At 33.8% G+C, this 25,322-nt stretch overlaps 1 protein-coding gene across 2 annotated transcripts in view; it reads left to right on the top strand.

Annotated features, from left to right (window-relative positions):
* ABCD3 (ATP binding cassette subfamily D member 3) overlaps positions 1 to 25,322 on the top strand; it is a 79,327-nt gene that overhangs the window by 35,569 nt on the left and 18,436 nt on the right. The window contains exons 5-16 of one of the 2 annotated variants that reach the window (XM_075999870.1): positions 3,771 to 3,840; positions 6,549 to 6,646; positions 7,005 to 7,128; positions 9,600 to 9,656; positions 11,588 to 11,730; positions 14,640 to 14,709; positions 17,406 to 17,475; positions 17,563 to 17,660; positions 17,758 to 17,849; positions 19,514 to 19,605; positions 19,692 to 19,764; positions 20,979 to 21,042. In XM_075999870.1, coding sequence (XP_075855985.1) covers positions 3,771 to 3,840; positions 6,549 to 6,646; positions 7,005 to 7,128; positions 9,600 to 9,656; positions 11,588 to 11,730; positions 14,640 to 14,709; positions 17,406 to 17,475; positions 17,563 to 17,660; positions 17,758 to 17,849; positions 19,514 to 19,605; positions 19,692 to 19,764; positions 20,979 to 21,042 — 1,051 coding nt within the window. Of the gene's footprint in view, positions 1 to 3,770; positions 3,841 to 5,540; positions 5,611 to 6,548; positions 6,647 to 7,004; positions 7,129 to 9,599; positions 9,657 to 11,587; positions 11,731 to 14,639; positions 14,710 to 17,405; positions 17,476 to 17,562; positions 17,661 to 17,757; positions 17,850 to 19,513; positions 19,606 to 19,691; positions 19,765 to 20,978; positions 21,043 to 25,322 lie in introns of both variants that reach the window. The other variant, XM_012790973.2, reaches the window with a different exon arrangement.

Below are 25,322 nucleotides of genomic sequence, written 5' to 3' on the forward strand. Positions count from 1 at the left end.
CTACTTTTGAAGGTGAGAGTTAGCTCTTTTATACTCTTACCCCCCCATACCCATGCTTGTCTTCTCATATTGCAATTTTGTTAAATCAGAATTTACTGTTTACATGATTTTGACTATTGTTTGCAGCTAAGACACATGGTATGCTTTGGTGGTGGTTCCTTAAGAAAATTTCTTAAAATATTTACTCTAATCTAACTTTTTGAATGACAATACTTAAAATTTTTAAATGCCCCAGAATTTTGAAATAAAAGTTTTTTCTCTTAGATCCTCGATTTGCTTCTTAGAGGATTTGGAGGAGGAGGAAGAATGCTTATGCCCACATTTTCTAACTCATTTCTCTAGGACAATAAAGAAGCTTATCTACACAGGATTAAAGCCCTTAAGCACATACCTCTGAATATGGGCAAATGTTATAGGCTCTTTTATTAAAGACAAGTCTCCCTGAAACATCAGTCCCATGCCTTTTTTATTTTAATCAAAGTAATATATAAATAGTTTTGAAAATAATATGTGAAGGTAGCTTAAAGTCAAATATTTCTACAGGACTTGGCTCCTCCCACTCCCAACTGTCATTACCCAGAGCCAATCATTTTCTATTCCTTTTATTATTTCATTTCTTATTTTATGTCTGCATTTCCGTACAGCATACTTGTATTACTGTTTATAGATTTTTTTCAGTTTCAGAGTGTATGTGTTCATTTCCTACTTTTGAAGGTGAGAATTAGCTCTTTTATACTCTTAACCCCCATACCCATGCTTGTCTTCTCATATTGCCATTTTGTTAAATCAGAATTTACTGTTTTAATGATCTTGACTATTGTTTGCAGCTAAGCCACATGGTATGCTTTGGTGGTGGTTCCTTTTCTATACAACTTTTTGTTTTTCCTAGCAAACACTACTCCGAAGGCTAAGGCAAGAGGTACTCTTGAGACCCAGGCTAGAGTGCAGTGATGTGATCTTGAGACCCAGGCTAGAGTGCAGTGATGTGATCATAGTTCACTTCAACCTCAAACTCCTCCTGGTCTCAAGAGTGCCTCTTGCCTTAGCCCTCGGAGTAGCTGGGACTACAGGCATGCCGAAGTTTTCTATGGGATCTTAGGCTGGTCTCCAATTCCTGACTTCAAGTGATCCTCTCAGAGTGCTGGGATTGTAGGCGTGAGCCACTGTGCCCCACCCAGCCATCACTTTTTGCAACGTCCCAGGTGATTCTAATGTTCAGTAAAGGTTAAAAACCACTGGTTTAGCTCCAGGTTGGGTGTTGAGGCCTATTGCCATCTGATTGTTCGTCCTTAGCTGGTGATTTGTTCATCCCCCTTTTCCACCCTCTCAGCTTTTGTATTTTAATTGTTGATGTGTTACTGGTGCTTGAAAATTTCACTGAAAATTGGTATGCATTTTTTTTCATTCATTGTGAAAGGTACTAGGTGTGCTCTTTTCAGTCTAGAAACTCATTCTTCATTCTGCGAAATGTTTTTGTATGCTTTTAAAAAATTCTTCCTCTATTTTTTCTGGAATCCTTATTAGCTGAATGTTGGACCCCCAGACTGATTATCTTATAATTTCTCTTCTATTTTCATCTCTGATATTTTATTCTATTTTCTAGGTAATTTCTTTATCAGCCAGTCAGCCAGTGAATTTTTGTCATAATTTTGTTTCTAGGATCTATCTTTTATATGGATATTAATTTTTATAGCAATCATTCTTTTAAGTATGTGACATTTTTTCATCTCTGAAGCTATTAATTAGTTTAACTTTTTTCTTTTTTAGCTCCCTGCATTGTTTCTGTTTCCTTAATGATCCTTTGTTTATTATTCTGATCTTTCTCATTAGACACTTTCCTCAAACTGTGACTCTTGGCTGTGAATTCATATTTAAAGTTAAGGCCTTAAAATTTATTAGAAGCAGCAGTTAAGGGCTTATATATTGATTGGTCTCTCTTGAAGGACATTTGTAAGGGGGAGTCTGGATTTGTGTGTGCATGTAGGCCAGATCTGTTGATAAAAGTGCAATCTCTCCAACTATAGTATTGTTAACTGCTTTGTGGCAAAAATATACAGGTTACATCTATTATGAACAATATCATATAGATATCAGTGTAGAATCAGTCATATATTACATATAAAGAATCCTATACAAAAATAGTACAGAATAGAAAATTAGTTTTTTTTTAAGTTTTTTTTACCTTTTATTCAGGTTTTTGTGATTTCATACTTTGTAATCCAAAAGAATAATATCAACTTTTCTAAAATAGAGATTTTCAATTTTAATTGAATAGATGCTAATTTTAATTTTCTCAAAGACTTAATAACCTGGAAAAATGCATTGCCAAGTGTAGGTGGTTATGTTAATTTAATTGGTAATTATGATGTGAATGCTAAGGGAAAACTTCCCCTTTGCTCTTTGAAGGTTTGCTGAAAATCAGCTGGCAGAAGGCAGATTAATAGGAGAAAAGGCATACAGATTTTTATTAATGTGCCCAAGTTAATCAAATCACTCTGGGATTTCCCCCTGTGTCCTCCTCCCACCCCACAAAGTGGGATACAGATGCTTAAATACCCTTCTTAGGCAAGGGAGATGAGGAAGTGTGGAAAATTTTAGGAGAGTAGTAAATGATTTTTAGGGGCATTCAATGGGCTTGGAGAACATACAGTGGCCTGGGACAAAGTCTGTTTGTAGTTTGGACAGACTTTACTCTTTCTTCCTGCGATATGAGTTCAGTTAATGAATACTCCAGGAAGGGACCAGAGCTAATTGTTTTCTTTTGTCGGTCTGGAGTTTAGGCAAAGAAGGGAACTTCTAAGAAGAACTTTATCCTATATTTTAGGAGAGACAAAGGATTGAAAGACAGGGGGGAGGGAGGTTTGAGAGATGTTGAGGCTTTTTCAGTTCAGCATGTCAGAGCATCATGAAAGTTATTATGTAGCATGAGCAAGCTTCTAATTCTACTAGATAGACTAGTCAGCCTATGGGATACTCAGTTTTAAAATGTATGAAATTTTTTAAAATTGTTTTTCTTTCTGTGAAATCCTAAAGTTTTTTAAAAAGTATTATTTTGATATACTTTAAACTTACAGAAAAGTTATAAGAATAGCACAGGGAACTTTCTTACGCTCTTAACCCAAATTTACCAATTGTAAAACATTTTAAAGTTAATTGTTAACTTTCTCTTTAATAAATATTTTTGAGCCTCTGCTATGTATTAAATCTTTAATATTTGGTCAAATGTTGATATTTAGTATTTGGTCAAATTAAAAGTTTGAAAATATTGTACATTCATAATATGGGGCAATTTTATTTGAAAAATTAATAATTCTCTATCTCACTATTAAAGCTACATTGTAAATTGATTTATCTGTCTTTTCCTTTTTGCCTTTTCCAAAGTATGTCTAGATTCATGTATTTCTGCTAATAAGAAAGTCAGAGACTTGTTATGGTCCTTAATGGACTTCATTTTAATATCCTTTTCATATTTTAAGTTTATTTGTTAGTAATGGCTAATGATTTTGGAGTATGGGCAAATCTTAAATAGGACAAGACACCTTCTTCAAGGTAGAAACTGTAATGATTCCATGATATGGAGGAAAATCCTTCATACCCTGTTGCTGCCTTACTAATCAATAAAGATATATTTTATTTTCACCCATTTGGCTACAGGAAGCATTTAAAAATTACCAAACCATTTTTTATAAGAATCTTTATATATTTTGGAAGTAATGATAAGGGCTGCTACAAAATTACTCTTTCCTAATTATTATTATTTTGTTTTACAGTGGAATAATAAGCAGAAATAAGGCTTTATTCAAGAAACCATTTTTTAAATTTATAGCTGCTACTCCAGTGGTAAACCATTGCTGAATGATGGCATGTTTTTCACCAAAATGTTATAATTTTGTGTGTTTCACAGCTTGGGCAGCACTAAAGCACTTTAGTTATATGTTAAAACTGAAGTTCCGTTCAAATAATTTTAACATAAACCTCAAACTTTTTGTACTGTCTTAATTGCTTAATGTCTCTAATATTCTTATTGCTATAAACAACATTCATGTTTTAACTTTCTTCTAATTCAATGTTTTGCTTTTTAACTTTTTTGCCTTTTAGGGGTTATATCAAAATTGGACTATTTCTCCATCAGTAACATTTCCCAGAGTATGTTCTGTGGAATCTTAGCTAATGCTATATGATACAAACCCCTCTCAGAGAGTGCACATATTATACATTAAAAGCTTCAAGAAGGTCTTTGATAAAGACATTTGTTAGCTTTGTTTAACCCAAGTTTTCCCAAATATATTTACCTAATCCCTCATAAAAAGGAAATTTTTTTTCTATCATATACCTGTCATATTTTTGTGGGCAGCTAGGTTTAAATCATTTAGTCTAGTGTTTCTTGAATATATTTTGTACATTTTATATAAATATATTTTAATACATTTGGGAATATTAATAAGTGTTATTTGAAAAAAGATCTGTGATCGAATAAATTTTCTTTAGTAGATCATAGACATACTTAAAGATCCTTATATGATATAATAATGGTTTCTAAACTTTGTAGCGGAACCCTTTCTTAAAATTTTAATGTGTATTTTAAAAACAGATAAATATGTATTAATAAAACAGATTAAAATGAGGTAAAAGGAGAGCCGGTCTAGTTGAAGTGTGTTGAGGGACCTGAAATTTCTACAGAACCATTCTGAGGCTCTGAGGACCCCAACTGATCTACTCTTATCCATCATTTATTCCAGGCATTGGCAAACTAGGACCTATAGGCTAAATGTCACTGCCTACCATCTGTTTTGGGAAATTTTACTACAGTATAGCCACTGTCATTCTTGGCTGCTTTTGCCCTGCAGTGGAAGACTTGAGTAGTTGCAACAGAGACGTTATGGTTCACAAAGCCTAAAATATTTATTCTTGGCTGGATGCAGTGGTTTACACGTGTAATCCCAGCGCTCTGGGAGATTAAAGTGGGAGGATTACTTCAGCCCAGGAGTTCTAGGCTGCAATGAACTGCGATTGTGCCACTGCATTCCAGCCTGGCAACAGAGACCCTGTCTCAAAAAAAAAAGAATTACTCTTGTAAAAAGTTCACTGATCCTTTATTAGTTTGTCTCCCTGCCATTAGTTCATACAAATGAGAATTGGGATGTTAAACTATTCTAAAACAAACAAATGCTACTCTTTTTTATCCATTGTTATCTATTCCTGGGGCGGTAAAGTTGTTAATTGTTTTCCCATCTCCTTTTGTGGCTGCTCTAGTTTTTTTTTTTTTTTTTTTTTGATTGCCATTTTTACTAAGGAAAGAGCTAGTTATTCTGTTTAATTTTGTCATTAGCAGAGTGAGGTTCAAACAAGTTGTTTAAAATTATTACATTTCAAAAGTTGTAAACATGGTTTTATAAGAAAATGGTGTTTAGCCTCTTTTCTTCTTCTTTGTTGTGATTCAGTAGAAATTTCCTAGAGTAATTTTAGAGCTTTACAGAAGTTTTCTTAGCCGTAGATTTTGCTTCTTTTGCAACTAATGCATTGCATGTGGTGGTTTGCAGTGGTATCATTGGTCGTAACAGAAAAGATTTCAAGAGATACTTATTCAACTTCATCGCTGCCATGCCTCTCGTAAGTTTAATTCATTAAAAATCTTACATAGGGGAAATAAATGTCTTATTAAAATCTTTAAGGATTTTTACTTATTCTTTAAAGATTTATGATATTAAATTCCTATTTCAAGTTTAGTTCTGTAGTTCTAGTATAATTTTTCAATGTAAACCTTTAAATAGGAAAATTAAAAGGAATTATGTTTGGTTCGATTCCATTTGTAGTGTACATATATGTGATTTTTTTTTTAAACTTCAGGCCAGGTTTTTGTTAGTGTTTAGCAGCATCTCATTAGATGGCAGTAGCATCCCTCTTCCAATTGTGACAACTAAAAATGTTTCTAGCCATTGCCAGATTTGAAGGTAGAGGGTGTGTGGGGGAACTTACCCTCGTTGCTTTATGCCGTAAACCTTATAGTAACTTGAACTACTCATGTGGTTTAAGTTAAATTAGAATTTATGTTCAGAATTTATTAAAAATAGTTTAGTCTAAAACATAGGTGATTTTCTTAGCTTGGTTCTTATTTTTATTTTATTGGCATTATAAGAATGATAGTGTTCTAAATTATGGAATAAAAAGGAGAAGCTTGGTTGTAAAATCCGATTAGATTGAAAATATGTCAGAAAATCTATTAATAGTTTAATAAAGCTCAAAGATAGACATACATAGTTTTTAGACCTCTTAAAATACAAAATTGAGATAAGCCACGTAGATATCAAAGGTTGAGGTTCAGCAGAAGACCAGTGTTTCATAAAGTTCCAAGTAAAATTTGACATGGTAATTCAAGCCAATTGCATTTGGTTTAGCTAAATGCAATAAAGTAAAACAGAACTGAATTGTATCAGTTTGGACTATGACTTATAAAAATCATAGGTTTGGGGCAAAGCAAATGATAGAGAAATAAATTATAACTTAGTAGAAACAAAGCAAAACCAATAATATTTGTTTGTTTATTTTAGATCTCTCTGGTTAATAACTTCTTGAAGTATGGGTTAAATGAGCTTAAACTGTGCTTCCGAGTAAGGCTCACTAAATACCTCTATGAGGAGTATCTTCAGTAAGTGATAACCTATTTTTTAAAATATTTAAATTGAACAGTAATATTTATGAAACTGAGATATAGAAATTTTTATTATTTATTGTATATGTTTTTCAACAAAACTGCTCTCAAACACAGAAACATATTGGGAACAATCTCTCAGTTATTTGGAACCTAGTCTTGGCTATTCTATAATTTGGCAAGTCATCATTCTCTGGACTTGCTTTCTTATCTCTGAAATGAATTAGAACAATCTTTAGGGTCTCTTCTGGCTCCAGACTCTTGTTTCTATGTATTTGCACAAGGTGGTATAATGTGATTTTGTTTTGTTTTTAAAATAACCTGTTTTAAACTTATTTTCTTATTGTAATTTTAGAGCTTTCACATATTATAAAATGGGAAATCTGGACAACAGAATAGCTAATCCAGACCAGCTGCTTACACAAGATGTAGAAAAATTTTGTAACAGTGTAGTTGATCTGTATTCAAATCTTAGTAAGGTAAGTTCCTCTACTTTAATTTGTTGAATTTTGATTCCTAGCAAATTTATATAGAATTGATTTGGTGGACAGAACAGTAGCATATAAATATTTAGTACTTTTTATAAGAAAATTAGAGTTTGTTATACTTTTAATTATAATTATTTGATTCCTTATATTATTTTTGTGATATGCTTTGGCCAAGAACTGATAATTCAATGTCATATAAAGATTTTTGAAGCATTTTGCAGGCTGATAACAGTAAAACCACGGAAATTTGAATTCTCATCTCTTCACCTGTGTACTTCTAGCTGTTGCTGGAGAATGACTGTCAATTTATGTTTCTAATTCCACATTTATAACACTAGACTGGGACTTTCTTTCTGCCCATTTCTCTGCTTCAGTGTCTCTAATTTTAACAGATCATTTAAGTAGTAGTCAACAAATTTCACAAGATACAAGTTTATTTCAAATTTCTAATTACTGTTTTTCCCCTTCTCAGGATATTGCTAAAGCTCTTGATTCTGATAAGCCTTAACTAGTTTTCTTTTTTCCTGCTAATTTCTTTAGTTCTTACTTGTGTTACTCATCTTATCTTACCACCAGTATTATAGCTTCTGCTATGGTCTTCTCATTAAGCCATCTTCTTTGCCATTACCTTCTCCTATCAGGATGTCTGCCCACCATGCCCTCCCTTTTCATCTGAGATACTCTAATTCTCACTCTCATTCACATGACTGACCTTGGTCTGGGGTAGGAGCTTGTCTCAAACTGGACTGATAATGCCACCTTTGCATTATCTTTGGTTATACACCTTTGGTTACATAATTGACCCACATATCCAGTCTTAGGACAAAAAACTATATACAAGGGCCTGAGCCACACTGTTAGACCAGTAATGCTCCTGCTTCAGCCATGTGGATGGAGGGAGGATAAACAGTTCTTAGAAAAAAGATATATATGGACAAGAGCATCTCTCCTTATGCACAGGCCCACCACTAAGATATATTTTCACTCTTGCCAAACTTTGTTCTTTAGCTCTCCAGAAGCCATTGCTAGCTGACCCCAAACTCCAGGAAGTCTTAACAACTACAAATAGTTCAGCAATCCAGCTTTCTTTTCTTACCACATTACCATACTTTACCACACTTTAAAATTTGTTTTCTCTGTGTGCGCATGCATGTGGGGTCAGGCTGGGGTATGTATAAAACTTTTCATGTAATTTTATAGATAACATTATGTATTTTCACATTTTAGCACTTGAGCAAGTCTGTAACTCAGGTATTGTTATATCTGTAGCAGAGAAGAATATCAAATTAATTAGTTACTAGCTCTCTGGGAGGCTGAGACAGGAAGATCGCTCAAGTTCAGGAGTTCGAGACCAGCCTGAGCAAGAGTGAGACACTGTCTCTACTAAAAATAGAAAGAAATTAATTTGCCAACTAAAAATATATAGAAAAAATTAGCCGGGCATGATGGCGCATGCCTGTAGTCCCAGCTACTTGGGAGGCTGAGGCAGAAGGATTGCTTGAGCCCAGGAGTTTGAGGTTGCTGTGAGCTAGGCTGATGCCACAGCACTCTAGTCCGGGCAACAGAGTGAGACTCTGTCTCCAAAAAAAAAAGAATTAGTTATAGTAGTGTTTATAGTATGCTTACTGTTTTGAACATCTAATCTCTGACTTATAAATTGAGTCATTATATTTGTTAATAACCTTTAACTGTACTTGAATTGTACAAGTAACTCTAGCTTCTTGATAATTTATACGGCAAGAAAAAAGGGCCAATCTTAGTACAAGTCAATGAATAAACCAAACCATCTATCCAAGTAATAATGTGGATATTAGAAAGAGGTGGCTGTAGTCCTAAAGTGAATGAACACAATTTGAATTTCTTGAAAAGCATTTCAAAATATATACAAGTGATAGTGTATCAGTTGTTGTCTGTATTTATGAGGAGCAGTACATGAATATTTTAGTTCTAGAAGCTTCAGTTTTATATATAAAATTAGATTCAGAGGTTCACTTATGTCAATATATAGATGATGTGATAAAATAATAGAATCAAACAATATTAGAGTAGGAAGAGCTTTCACTTAACAGATGAAGGTATATAGAAACCAGAAAAGTTGGTAGAAGATTTGGGGTTATAACTTAGGTCATTTTATATAGTATCTTTATATTATATTGAGCAAGTACTAAGTTAGTAATGGTCAATTATCACAGTAGAGCTATCTTAGTTAATGGAAAGTGATAAAGATTTTTCCAACTTGATAGATGTTTTTCATGCTGTCTCCATTTTAAGTTTCTTGAGATATAAAAGCTGTTATCTTTTTTGTATTGATTGCTCTACATACTATTACAGTTCCTTATACACGGTGGGAACTCTGTGTGTTGATAATTATGTATTAAATGTTTTTTCATTTAATGTTTTATATTAGGTATCATTCTAGTTCTTTTGTTTTAATTCTGGGCATTCTAATATTTATTTTACAGCCATTTTTGGACATAGTTTTGTACATCTTTAAGTTAACAAGTGCAATTGGAGCTCAGGTGAGTCTACTTTTATTTTACCTTTAAGTTGTTATAATACTGTGTCATGAATAGCTTAATGGTCTATAAGAATTTTCGTATATCCCACAGAATGTGTTTTCACATCGTGTATCTAACATAGTCTGGTTATAAAATAGTATTTTACTAGAAATTTAGAAAGGACTCATTTGGCTTTTTAGTTTTTCTTAAGGTAGATACTTGGAAAAATTTTGTGGCATTAAAAACCAGAAAAACTTAAACATTGAATATACATGTATTTATTGCTGTAAAATAGTCTATAAAGAGATCAGGAGAAAGCCATTTTAATAAAAAATTTGAATGTGAAAACATCAAAAGTGCATTTAGAATCAGTTTCAAGAATATTTTATAATAAAGTAAATGGTTGGCTATTCCATAAGCTTTATCACTCAGTCTCTGATATTTATGATGGCAAGAATCGCCTTTAAATTTTCTTTGAGTATTCTCATTGAAATCTAACTTTAGTTGTTTAATATGTAGTTATTGTTATATGCTTATAACACAATCATATAATAATGTGGTTGTATGGATATGTGTGTATGCATTTTGTAGTTGTTTAATAAATAATTTACATAGCAATATTTGTTGCTTTCTGAAACACCAGGAAAGGCAGTTTATTATTTGAAATTTTTTGCCCGTCTTCCTCTTTACTATCTTGTGATCCAGATTTAATCATTCTTATAGCTTGTTTTACTATCAGCAAGGGAATAGGTCCAATCCCTCTTGTTTCTATGCTGTAATATTTTTTGGGTACTTACTACATTTTTGTAATACTTAAGTATGTTTCCATGTCTTCCTGTTATCTGATTCTGTATTTATTAAAGGCAGAAACTATTTTAGTTATCTCTTTGGTCCATATTTGTAGTAGTTGTTGAAATGCATTGAATTTATCAAATTTATTTTAAAAAAATGTTGAATACATAACTAGATTCCACATACATTGTGCTAGATTGTAGGAACAAAATGTTGAGTAAGACATAGTTCCTGCTGAAGAGGAATTACAATATGGTAAAAAGGGGTAGATATTCAAGCAATTATAATGCAGTGTGATATGTCCCGTAATAGAAATTTCAGTAAAGTATTTAGTGCCTGGAAGAATAGGAGTTGATATTTCAGCTACTTTGGGGAGGTACATGGGTGTCCATTAGATATGTCAGGCTTGGCAACCATAAGAACATCCTCACTGAATGGCATGTTCAGGTCACATTCATTTTACTGTGACAGAGCATAGGTATATAGGAGAATGAGGAGAGAGCCTGTGATGAGCTTGGAAAGGTAAGCTTGAAGCTTCTCTGTTGGGGTGGTCAGTGGGTGATGAGGTCACTTACAAAGTTAGAAGGAACAGCAGCTGGATGAAAGATGTATAAGCAGGGAAAGGCAGATAGAGCTTGTCTAGGGGAATTGAACTTGAGGCATCTTCACAGTAGTAAGGTGAAGATGTGTGGTACTTACTTGGAAATAATATCTTGGGTTCATAAGAGTGATAGGACTAGAGGTATAAATTTGGGATGAGAAGAGAGCTAAGGAAGGAACCTGAGGAAATATTAACATTCAAAGAGAAGACAAAAACGAGGTCTGAGAATTGCTGTGGAATCTTAAGAGATTATCAGGAAGAGATCCAACAGAAGTGTGTTAGATGCCAAAAAGTAAGAACTGCAGTTAGGAGTTTTTAGGTGAGCAAATTCAGGAGAGCTGAGAGTTGAGCTGCAGTGGTTGGAGATGTATATGAGTAGTAAAAAGTGTAGAGGCTAGTGTGTATTTTTTCAGAAAAGAAACAAGGGAGAAAAAATTAACCAAAGGAGCAATTTCTTTCTGTCATTGGGGTTAATTATAGAAATGGTACATGTTCGCATCCAGTGAATTTATTGTGATATCCTAGAAGTTTGTGTATCTTTCTCTCCCAATAATAATAGGGCCCAGCAAGCATGATGGCCTACTTGGTTGTTTCTGGGCTATTCCTAACTCGACTTAGAAGACCCATTGGTAAGATGACAATAACTGAGCAAAAGTATGAAGGAGAATATAGATATGTTAATTCCAGGCTCATCACAAATAGGTAAGGAGAAATGTATTAAAGTGGTACTAAAAATCCAATTTTATGGATATTGATATCATTTATTTGACTCCAAAAAGTCTAGCAACACTGTTATTGAAGTAGTGTGAATATATGCTTGTTTTAAAAATATACATTATAAAGGATATTAGTTTTACATGGTAGTAATCCTCCATATTTTGAACTGTTTTTCTTGTGTTAACCATCTAGTATTCCTCATTCACCTGTTCATTACCTTCTGTTGACTAATTTTCTGTTAATTTTACTTTAAATGTAGTCAACATACAATTCAGATATACTTACAATATTTCAAAGAAAATTTTGTCTCAATTTATTCACAAATATTTTTAAGACTGTTTGTAATGCTTAGTAGAATTACTGTTTCAGTGCTTGTTTCTCTATTTTACAGATAGTTTTATAATCTAAAATAGGAAGAAAAAATGTGAGCTTTGGAGCTAGCCATACTAGTATCAAAATCTACCTCTTCCACTTATCAATTATATATTATATGATTTTAGTGAATTATTCACAGCCTTACTTTTCTTCTTTATAATAGATAGATAAGGTAGAATTATTATAATGATATCATTTAATAATGTATGTAAAGCTTCTAGTTCAGTTTTTGATACAGAGAAAGTAGTAAATCTTCTCAAGTTGATCTGTCAACTTTGAGTCATTTCAAGGGGTCTAATATTTAATACTCTATAGGCATTTATAAAATTAGGAAATTACTCTTTTAATAGTTCCCTCTTCCCTTATTTCCTTGGATTGCTAAAATGGTATCACTTTTATTTATTTGTTTATTTAGAGGCAGAGTCTTGCTCTGTCCCCCAGGCTGGAGTGCAGTGGTACAATCGTAGCTCACTGCAACCTTGAACTCCTTGGCTCAGGCAGTCCTTCCACCGCAGCCTCCCAAGTAGCTGGGACTACAGGTGTGCGCCACTGTGACTGGATAATTGTTTTTATTTTCTGTAGTGATGAGGTCTCACTATGTTGCCCAGGCTGGTTTTAAACTCCTGGCCTCAAGCGATCCTCCTGCCTTAGCCTCCCAAAGCACTGAGATTACAGGCCTGAGCTCATTCCAGTCTTAAAATGGTACCAGTTTTCGTGTGTTTTTGTGCTCTGGGACAGCAGAGGAATAGAGGGTTAAGTAGAGAGGTGATTTGCCAAGTAAATGAAAGATGGTATCAGCTAGGATGCTTTTTACTGCAAGAAACAGAAAATGAGCCATGACTTCAACAATAAAGACATTTCCTACTTCCCATAAGAACCCTAAAGACAGAGCAGTTTGCTAGGCACAGAGCTGATCAGTGCTCTCACTCTTCTTTGATATTATCTTGACTCTGTCCTTGTTTGTGTGCTGCCCGCTTCCTCAGGCTAATTCTTGTGATCACAAGATGGCAAAAGCAGTTCCAGATCTCACTAGCCCCGCTTCCCCTGCAAAAAGGTTCAGAAACAAAAAGGAGCCATATCTTCTGTTGTCTCTTTAAGAGAGCAAAGAAACCTTTCTCAGGAGTCCCATAGCCGACTTTCCCATCTCATTGGCCAGAATTATCACTTGCTCACGCCTAAAAGCTGTGACAGCAAAGTGATGTGCTTAGACCAATTTCGACCCATACCTTAGGAATGGGGTTGAGGCCATTCCTTAAGCATCAGGGTACACAGAAAGGGATAGATAACTAAGAAAATTTGGGTTCTTTTAGGAAGAAGAACATGGAAGACAATAGATGTTGGATAGGTAGCCATCAGTGTTCTAGAATGTTTTGTCCTTTTAGATTTTTCATTAGACATAAAATGATTCAGTTTAGGAGAAGGAGAATCCTCATCTTCTTCAGAGGAGATAGGAGGTAGAAGGAAGTTTTAAAAAGTAATTTTATAGGTGTGGATTTGTGGGATTCTTATGCCCTGGAGGGCTGTATCTTTGTGTCAAGGAAACCACAAAGCACATGACAAATGTGATGCATATTTATGGAAAGTTAATTTTACTTGATGAGGTTGAAGGAGGAGGTACCTTGTTTTCATTAAAAAATATGTCCATATTTCAAGTGGAATATGAAATTTACATTTTTAAAGGAAAAGAGATTCTAAAGACATATTGGGTATTTATTGAAGGCTGTTTCAACTGTACCTTCTAGACTTCTGTAGAAATACTTGCTTTCCTTTGCTTTAAGAGATACTTAGCTGGGCGAGTTTACATCATACAGTGGAAAGACTATAAACTTTAGGGTCAGATATAAATTATAATTTTAGCTCCTTGACTTGCTGAATGTGTGACTTTCACAAATTTGCTTGATTACACCAAACTTTTCTTCATCTATAAAATGCCCTTTTTTCCTAGTCAACATACCTGTGGGCCTTGTGTACCTATTCAGGCCAGCTCAACAAAAGGGGAGTTGCTGTGAAGATGTGGTGGGGTTCCAGAGTTCCCTCCTAGGGGCTGGCACTTTGAAGTCATCAGTCCTTAGCCTGCTTTTCTTTCAAAGGCTGTATGCGAAGGCATCACTACCCATCTTTTTCTAGCTGTTGTTTTTTCCTCTCCCTCCTGTCTGGGTCTGCACTTTAACTTGTAGTCTATATCTGTCCCAGCCCTTTGTATATATCACCACAACTTCCTTTTGTGTCTTATTTCAAATTTCTGAGAATTAGCCCAACATGTCTTTCCCAGCCAGGCTACATATGGTATAAATTGCAGTCCAGTGTATAATCCAGTCAGGTGTGTATTTCTGTGCTCCCATCACCTGAGCTAGGAGCAAGATCTCAAGTATAGACCATAGCTTGAGATAAACCAGATAAGCTCTTAGTCACAAAATGTCCATTGAAATACAAAAGTTCTGTCATTAAATACCGTATTTCAATTATTTTTCAGGCATATGTAACATTAAAATTAATTGCTGAATTATTTTCTTTGATAGTGAAGAAATTGCCTTTTACAATGGGAATAAAAGAGAAAAGCAGACAATCTACTCAGTCTTCCGAAAACTGGTAAGAAAGCTTACTTGAAGCTCATGTGTTCATAGAAAGTTTTTTTTGTCCTATGCCAGGAGATATATATATAAATAAACATATGTATATAAACATGCCTTTTATATATATGCATATCTTTAAAAAGGTAGAAGTAATTTTTACATTATATTTTCAATAAAAATGAGATTAAAAACTATCATATCAATATATTAAACTATCCATTTATAAAAATGGATAGATTTATTCAGATAATCTTCAGTGTATTTTCACAGAGCTTGCTTAGGGGTCTTATATGGTGATAAATTTAGTGATTCCCATGGAAAGAATTTGTTCCTATAGCATTCATGAAAACACAGTGAAGATTATCATGTAGAGCAGGAGTTAGCAAACTTTCTGTAAAGGGCTAGATAGTATAATATATTTTAGGCTTTTCAGACTGTACAGTCTCTGTTGGAACTATTCAGCTCTGCTACTCAATAGTTGCCATATATAATACATAAATGAATGACAAATAAATGGGCGTGGCTGTGTTCTAATAAAATTTAATGTACCAAAACAAGTAGTAGGCCAGATTTGGACTGTGGGTCATAGTTTGCTGACCTTTTTTGTTTTTTTGTCTCTATCGTTGCAGAAGGAAAAGTTTGCTGACATTTGATTTAGAATATAAACATTTTTCTTGTGAGAGCTGTACTTCAGTTTTTTATTTACTTACCACTTACAAAATTTGAATTCAAGTAATTTATTCATTATTCAGAAGATACTGGGTGCCATCTAGGTACCTGTGCTTGGTTCCAGGTGCTAAAAATAATGGTGATGAACATGATGGATAAAATCCTGCCTTCAAGGAGCTTACATTTTAGTGTCAGTTTGAAGTTTATGAAATTAGATATACATTTTAGATGATTTAGAAAGGTTAAAGGGTTGTCATTTTAAGTTATTTCAGAAATTGGATTTTTGCCTCACCAATATTTAACATGACTAACCTTTTAGAGTGCTCACTGATAAAATGAATTTTTGGTAATTTTCCAAGGGGCTGCTATTCATCAGCTTGCTTTTCACATGGCTCGCTTATTCTTAACCTTTAGATTTTTAGCTCAGAGTTAACACCTTATTGAGGCTTTGCCGTCTCAGATTAGCCTATTAAAGTGGCCTCCAACAGTTTCTTTCTGTTTTAATCATCTGTTTCCTTAAAAGCATATACAGTCAGCCCTCCATACATATGAGTTCTGCATTTGTGGATTCAACCATCCACAGATTGAAAATATTTAGGAAAAAAATTGTGTCTGTATTTAACACATACAGACTTTTTGTTCTTGTCATGATTCCCTAAATAATACCACTATTAGTATAACAACTTTTTACATAGCATTTACATTGTATTAGGTGTTATAAGTAATCTAGAGATGATTTAAAGTATGTGAGGGGATGTGCTTAGGTTATGTGCAAATACTATACCATTTTGTATCAGGGACTTGAGCATCTATAGGTTTTGGTATCTGAGGGAGATACTGGAACCAGTTCTCCTTAGATACTGAGGGACTACTGTATTGCAGTCTGTAATTATCTTTCATTAGAATGTAAATTCCATGAGCTCAGGGACCTTATTGTTCTATTCATTGTTAGATCTGCAGCTTGAGCACAGTGTCTGACGCATGGTAGTCATTGATTAAATGTTCCAGACATCGGTCTAGTTGCAGGTTATAAGCTACCCTGTACTCAGGAAGCCCACATTTTAGTAGAGGAGACAGTAAGTATATACACAACTATATGTTCTATAAAATTTCAGGTAGTAATAAATTCTGTGGCCACAAACAAAGCAGAATAAAAGGATAGATATGATGGCTTATTGCCTAGTTGTTTTATCCAGAATGGCTAGGAAGCTCTTTCTTTAGGAGGTGACAGTCAGAAATCCATATAGAGTAAAGGGGTTAGTCACAAAATGTAAATATCTGGGAAGAGAGTATTCCTGGCAAAGGAAACAGCAATAGGAAAGCCTTGCGACCAGGAGCATGTTTCAAAAAAACCATTATTTCTGGAGCTCAGTAAGAAGGGCAAAGTAGAAGCAGATGAACTTGAAAATGCAGCCCAGTGTCAGATCATGTAGGACCTTGAGTAAGCTGATAGATGGACAGTTTGAGAACACTAAAACTCCAGAATAAAAAACATTTTGGGGCTTATAATTTTGAGATAGTGCATGCTCATATTAAATCTATAGAGTTGGGCTTTGTGGCATTGATTTACTTTAGCATTCATTTTAGATTGAGTGTATTATAATACTTAAAGAGCATAGACCATGCTCCACCAAAAGCAAAACATTGAATGGCAATTTGGACACAGGCTAATGTTTCACTCAGATTAGCTCATCCCTCTATTCTTTTGCTTTGGTTGTTGATCAGTTTGGGGATATATGTATCTGACAGTATTGTGAGCACAATAGCATTGTACTGTTACACACAAGAGAAAAAACCTTGTTGAAATTGTTTATGTAATCTCTACTGTGTTTGCATGAAAATGGTTTCATAAAGTGTTTGTTTGGTATCTGCTCTGCGATTAGCATTGTGCCCAGTGAAGTATGATGTACAGTATAATCAGAAATCATAGGCATTCAGTAAATATTTATGGAATAAATGAATTATATAGTTCATTTTATCCTCATGGTAGATTCATTTTTTTATACATAGAAAAATATTTATTTTGTTTTTGTTTTCTGCCAGGTTGAGCACCTACATAATTTCATTTTGTTTCGGTTCTCTATGGGCTTCATTGATAGTATAATTGCCAAATGTAAGTATGTTTTAGAATACACAATGCAATGAAATTTGTGGGAAAAGTGAAGTATTAATATTTTAAATCTTAACTGTTTTGTTTTAGACCTTGCCACTGTAGTTGGTTACCTAGTTGTCAGTCGTCCTTTCTTAGATCTGTCTCATCCTCGACATCTCAAGAGTACACATTCAGAACTTCTGGAGGTAAAGTAATTATAATAAAATGAAAATCTAAAAATAAAAATAAAGCCTAGTTTATGTTAGAAATATAAGTAAAAACTAATATTTATTTCTTTTTAAGGATTATTATCAAAGTGGAAGAATGCTTTTGCGAATGTCTCAGGCTCTGGGTCGAATAGTTTTGGCTGGGCGTGAAATGACTAGATTGGCTGGGTAAGATTGATAATAATGAGCAATTACAGACAATAATTTAAAAAATGTTATCCTTAATGATTGTGCCTTGTTGAGGTTAAAATAAGGGAGCAACATTTCCTATTCCAGGTAGCTGGTTTTGATGGAAGATTTTTCTCTGTCTGTGAACCTTTCATATTTCCTAAAGATAGGTGTTTTAAGCCTTACACTAAATTAGTGGTTCTCAAGCTGTTTGCTCCATGGACATTGGTATTTGATAAGCTGGGAAATGTTGAATCATCACAGTCTTTTCTTAATTCATGGAAAATTAAGTTAATTAATAGAATTTCCTCATTTGAACTTTTTTGTCCCCTACCATACATTTTTTCCTTAGGTCTTTGATACTGGCAACCTAGCAAAACAGATGAACAGAGATGAAGTTGATTTTAGTGGAAAAAATGAGAAGTTAACTTATGATATCTGTAGATACAGTTGTAAATATGGTCATATTGTCTAATAGTAAAATTGTTCTTAGAACATACAGTGGAATTAAATATTTCAGTATTTCAAACCCTAATATAAAGGATTTGTGTGTTTTTGTGGTGTGATGTCTAGAACAATGTAGCGTAAAAAGCATCATAACTTTTAGGTTACCCAAAGAAATTTGATGACTTAAGATCTTTCCTAGGCCTGTGATCCATCTTTATATTTCTTCTTCTTTTTTCTTTGTGTGATAGTTAAGGTCTTCATGGCAAGATAGAAGTTGTAAACTACTATGAGTAGCATCTTTCTCTTGAGAATGCTAACAGTCTTCCAACCTGTTGCTAACTTTTCTCATGCCTTTATAGTTCATGGCATGTGAGGTGCTTGTGTTCCTTTGGGAGTTTGGTTGGTTGATTGGTTGGTTGCTTGCTTGCTTTTTCTTTCTTTCTTTGAATCATTGAGGTATGATCAACATACAAAAAACTATACCTATGTAACGTATACAATTTGATGAATATGGGGATAAGTTATATACCTGTGAAACCATCCAGACCATAAACAGATCCATCACCTCCCAAAGTTTCCTTTAGAAGGTTTCTGCTTATTATTCACCGAAAAAATCCTGTTTTGTTCTTTGATAGAGTACTTTCTCTTTTTACTGCCCAACCTCTTGTCGTTAGTTTTGATTTCTCTCTATTGCCACAGTGATTTCCATCTAATATTAAGAACTCTTCATCTTTCCCCCTCTTCAGTGTAAGAAAAAGGGAATCTTCCAGATTCTTCCCTGTTTGCAGGGAGGCAGCATGCATTTGGCATACGTAATACCTTCTTCAGATAGAAAGGTTACCATTATACATGACTTTGTAGGTCACTCCAGCAAGAACTCAGGGTCCATACTTCTGGGTCTAAGGAATGTACCAGTAGTAGTCCTTTTGTAGTATCCTCAAGAAACTTTCTTAAAATTCTAGCAGCAAACAACCATCTTGACTTGCCTATTAATGATGTGTCTGTTGTGTTGGGGATCCTATGAAACTTCCTCTCTTATCCCCATGTTCCTGATCTCTTGTTGAAACATAATAAAACATGCACACTATCATTAAAAACTAATGAGACTTATTTTAGGTTATTTCATTTATACTAAATCATAATTTTAGGAACTTAAGTTTGTATAAAAGTTAATGTTCTGGAGTTTTGATTATGGTTTCCTTTTTTAACAATTTTAGTTTTACCGCTCGGATTACAGAATTAATGCAAGTACTAAAGGATTTAAATGATGGCAAATATGAACGCACAATGGTCTCGCAACAGGAAAAGGGTAAATATGAATGTCATGGTTTGAGGTCACAGTTTTAAGTGTTTCCTGACATAATGTGATGCTTTAATACTTATTTTCCATTTAAGGTATTGAAGGAGTACAAGTCATTCCCTTGATACCTGGTGCTGGAGAAATCATTAATGCAGATAACATTATAAAGTACGTACAGAAAAAGACTCTTTAGCACCATAAACTTTTGTTCAACTTCATAGTAGCCTTTCTCTTTCAGCTTATAATTGCTTAATATTTAATTTAAAATTACCCTCCAATTTTTTTAAAATAGCTTTGAGGTATCATTGACATAAAAATTGTATATATTTAAGGTGTACAACTTGATGTTTTGATATATATGTACATTGTGAAATGACTACCACATTTCAGCTAATTAACTTATCTGTCACCTCTACATAGTTACCATGTTTGTGTGTGTGTGTGGTAAGAATTTAATTTAGATCTATCTTAGCAAATTTCAAGTATATTATACAGTATTTTTAACTGTTGTCCCTGTGCTGTACATTAGCTCTCCAGAACTTACTCATTTTATATCACCTAAACTTTGTACCCTTTGACCAACGTCACCCCTTCTCCTCCTCCCCCAGCCCCTGGCAACCACCATCCTACTCTCTGCTTCTATGAGCTTGATTATTTTAGATTCCACATACAAGTAAGATCATACAGTGTTTATTTTTTGTCTTACTTATTTTGCTTAGCATAATGTCCTCTAGCTCCATCTATATTGTTGAAAATAGCAGGATTTCCTTCTTTTGAAAGGCTGAATAATAATCTGTTGTGTGTGTGTGTGGATATACATACACGTGTGTGTGTGTATATATACACACATATACACATTTTTCTTTATCTTTTCATCAAAGGACATTTAGGTAGTTTTCATATCTTGGCTATTATAAATAATGCTTCAATTAACATGGGAGTATATCTTTGAGATACTGATTTTATTTCCTTTGGGTGTATACTCAGAGTGGGATTCCTAGATTGTATGATACTTCTTTTTTATTTGAGGAACCTCCAAACTGTTTTCTGTAATGGCTATACTAGTTTACATTTCCACCAACAATTTACAGGGGTTCTCTTTTTTCCACATCTTTGGCAACACTTATTTATTGCCTTTTTGGTGATTGACATCCTAACAGGTATGAGGTGCTTAATGTGGTTTTGATTGGCAGTTCCCTGATGATTAACATGTTTGGCACCTTTTTCATATTGTCTGTTGGCCATCTAGATCTTCTTTTAAGAAGTGTTTATTTAGGCCCTTTCTCCATTTTTTAATGAGGTTATTTGTACTTTTGGTATTGAGTTTTATGAGTTCCTTATATATTTTTAAATTTTCCTTTTTTTATTAATTTCCTCTACAGGTTTGATCATGTTCCTTTAGCAACGCCAAATGGAGATGTTTTGATCCGAGACCTTAATTTTGAAGTAAGTTTTTAAATTACCATATAAAAGTTTAAATCACCTTCAAAATGTGAACTGAAAAACTGTTGTCTGAATATTTACATTAATTTTAAGGCTTGACTTAGTCTCTGAAGCCACAGAATTGCTTTAAAAAGTAAGTCTTTGAAACACTTAGAAGTCTATTTTTCTTAATTGGTAGGACTTTAAAATTTCAAATACTACTATCAAAACACTTTTTGCAAATCAAGTCCAAGTCAAGAGAGCCATAGAAGATATAGTTAACTGGAATCTCCAGTGAACACTTAAACATGCAAATATGTTTTTAGTTTCTTTAAATTAAAAAAACCTTATAGTTTGGTTGGTATTATTTTGACTGATTTATACCTATAAAAACAAAATGCAGAATTTTTTTATTAATGATACTGATGAGAACAGCACAATAACACCACAAACAGTCACTCAGAAGGCAAAATCTCATGCCAGGTGAATACTGATGCTGATTCAATGTACTCTTTTAATGAAATGGGATATGGCAGGCCAAACTAAAAATAAAAGACAAAGGAGTGTTTTTGTATGATTTGTAAGACTCACAAATCTAAAGGTTACTATTAGACTATAGAGTTATATGTATTTTGTAACTTCATGAGTGGTTCAGATCTAGAAATCTTGAAGATTAGTAACAAATTTCTGTCATGTAGACTGTCTTCCCAGTTCCAGATAACATTTCCCTAGAACAGGACTGTCTGATAGAACTTTGTGTGATGGTGGAAATGTTCTATATTTGCACTGTCCAGAACAATAGCCTCATGTGGATATTGAGCACTTGAAATGTGACTAGTACAGCTGAGGAACTGAATTTTAAATTGTATTTAATTTTGATTAATTTTAAATTAAGTAGCCACATGTAACTAGTGGCTACTGTATCGGACAGCACAGCGCTAGAGTTCTTCTTTATATGCCTATGTATATGGCCTTCTGTAATTTGTGTTTTATGTGGGGTTTTTTTTTTCAAGCAGGTTTCATTGAAGGAATATTGTCTGTTAGTTTATAAAATGAGTATAGTTATTGGATTTGTTTTTAAATTGTTAGTGTCTTAGGTAGGTCTTCAATTTTTCTGCTCTTCGTAATATTAAGTATATGTCTACTTCTCAAAGAACTATAAAAATGGAAAATGTTAGTTACTTCCCTACTTTGAACTTATTCAACAATGTATATCATTATCATTTATTTTAAAGCCAGGAAACGTAAGAGGAAGTACAGAAAATAATAAATATAGTTGGTAAATATTGAATGACTCCAAGTATCACAGAAGTGCTTTCTCACTTAGCTTAGGGTACTCCATTTACTTGAGTGCTCCCTTGGCAAAGTAGGTAGACAGGCTTGAGTTCCAGCTGCCCTTTTATTACCACTATGCAAGGGTAAAAAGGGTCATGAGACTTCTCTGTTGAAGAATGCCTGTTAGTCCTTTCTCCCACTTTCCCTCACGTCTGTCTTTATGCACAAATAAAATATACCAACAATATAGGTGTACATGTGGCTTAAGCATGGTGAAAAGGGATTTGGGATGTGTATGTACAGATACATGGAGGAGACAGATCATGATTATGGTCCGTAATGCTACTTTGTTATAAGGTTACCACACTAAAGTGGTCACTTTTTAGTTCAAAGCCTTTTCTTTTAGTCCAAATCTCTTATGTTTGAATTTAATATACTTCTGGCCAGTTCCTGTAAGTTCACTTTTATAGTCTTAAAAAGGTCCTTAATGTTTTGCCCTTATTTTGGTTTCATTTGGAAAATCTTGAGTCCCAATTTTATGCACCTACTCATTCAAGTTTTTTACTTTGTAACTATGTTACTTACTACCTGGTGTCTAGCCCTGTGATTCTTGTTTTCTCCTCTCCTGGGAGCTGTATCTTTGATTTCTATCTTTTCAGTCCACTGTTATGAACTCTTCTTCTATCTCTTTCTGATTTAAAGTATTCTAAATTAAACTTGGCTTTTTCACATTTGTTCTGTCTTTCCAGCGTTTGTCCTAACATAGCCTTTATATCGTCAACAAACATCTTTCAGTTCCTTGTAACCTGCAATTATTTTCCACCCATCCGGCTCACTTGAAAGTAGAGATTTTCTTCTCTTGGAAAGAGGCATAATAAAACTGAGACTTGGCCCCCAAAATAAATGATTGCTACTTTATGATTAATTTGCCTTTTGGGTTACATTATAACCAAATAATAAAAGCTTGTTTGGGATAAGAGATTTTACACCTTTTCCCTTTATAAACTTCCCAGCATGGGCATATTTATCTATCTCGATATTTTTCTGTGAGGTGTATAGACTGAAGAGACCCTAAGCTATAACAACTTGCAGGTTATCATGTAGGGATTAAACTAGTATTAACACGTTGTAACTTATCTAGATTTTACCTTTTCAGTAAGACATATTTATAATATTTAAAGAAGCCAGTAAGTCTTCATAAACAGCATACTTTTATATAATTCCTCTTGTATGTAAATCATTTATGTGTAGAATTTTTCAACTTCTTATGGTAAATTCAGAGGAAGTAGGATTTATCAAGGAATGTTATTTTGGGGGAAGATTTTTATTGGTAAAAATATGGTAGCTCAAAACATTTGTTGACCCAGTAAAGCAATCTCAGAGCCATAATTAAACAATGTTATTAAGGACTTAATTTTCAGTAAATCTGCCCTTGGCTTTTAATCTTAATTTAAGCCCTCAAAAGTACATATTTATAAATCTTTAATATGGAAATATTACCACTGGCTGATGTCATAATTGGGGGTTTTATCCAACACTGCCAAAAGCCAGGGAGTAGAGAAAAGTTAATGCTGAGTCTAAGACATTTGAGCATAAGAGAGTACCTAAGGATTTCAAGTAAGTCTAGTTATTATTTATACGTATCATTACAAACTTGGGTTTTTGAGTTTTTTGGCATAATGCAGCAAATAGTATAGAGGAGTTTTGTTGGAGGCAGGAATATGGATGTCAGTGTAAACCACAAAGAACAGTTGGGGCAAAAAATAGATATGTGACTGACATTACTCAAATAAAGCAGAGTTAGGAGGGAAACATTTAATTCACAACTCCCTAAACCTTAGGAGCTCCTAAGGGTGTCACTGTTAGAGTAGAGTACAATTATTATATATAATAACCTTGCTTTATCAGGCATATTCAGTACATTTGATTTTCTAGGATAAGGAAATATGTTTAGAGAGAAGCCCATCAAATGATTCTTTAAAATAATTTCTCAGAAAAAGTTCTGGAAAAGTCATTTATTATAGAATAGCTGGAAAAGTCATTTATTATAGAATAGCTCATTCTCTAATGATAATGTACATAAGTTGTGGTATTTATTACAGATCAACTATGTGTTAGGCTAGCTCATTAAAAAATTTTTTTTAAATTGTAATAAAAATATTTATAACATAAAATTAGCCTTTTTAACCATTTTTAAGTGCAGTTCAGTGGCATTAAGTACATTTACAGTGTTATGCAACCATTGCCACTGTCCATTTCCAGAACTTTTTTATTTTCCCAAGTAAAAACTTTGTACCTGTAAATAATAACTCCCCCACCCCCTTCCTCCCTCTCTCCAGCCCCTGAGAACTTCTTAATTCTTTCTGTCTCTGAATTCGACTACTTCAGGTATCTCATATAAGTGGAATCATACAGTATTTGCCCTTTTGTGTCTGACTTATTTCACTTAGCACAATATTTTCAGGGTTCATCTATGTTGTAGCATGTATCAGAATTTCTTTCCTTTTTAAGATTGAATACTGTTCTTTTGTATATATATATATACCACATTTTGCTTATCCATTCATCCTCTTCGGTTGCTTCCATCTTTTGGCTCTTGTAAATAATGCTGATGGCTCTCCATTTCATCATAGTAAAAGCCAAAGGTCTTTCAATGGCTTACAATATCTTGCAGGAATTACCTGCCACTGCCCTGTCCTACCTGGTCTGATCCCATTTCCTGCTATTCTTTGCTCCTCATTCTTCTCCAGCCAAATCAGCCTCCTTTCTGTTTTTTAAACAGGACATGTACATTCCTGCTTCAGTACTTTTGCACTGGCCTTTTGTGAGGTGGGGCTGGAACAATCTTCATACAGATAAATCCTAATTTACTCCTTTTTTCAAAGTTTTGCCCAGTTGTCATTTTCAATGAGGTCTACTCTGACTACCTTAAAAATGCAACTTGTCCCACCCACTCCTAAGTTTCCTTACCCTGATGTATTTATTTCTTCATAGCACTTATTTTCTAAAGTTTAATTTGCTTATTTATT

This window comes from Microcebus murinus, chromosome 2 (assembly GCF_040939455.1).
Source record: "Microcebus murinus isolate Inina chromosome 2, M.murinus_Inina_mat1.0, whole genome shotgun sequence".
In the NCBI taxonomy this organism is placed as follows: domain Eukaryota; kingdom Metazoa; phylum Chordata; class Mammalia; order Primates; family Cheirogaleidae; genus Microcebus; species Microcebus murinus.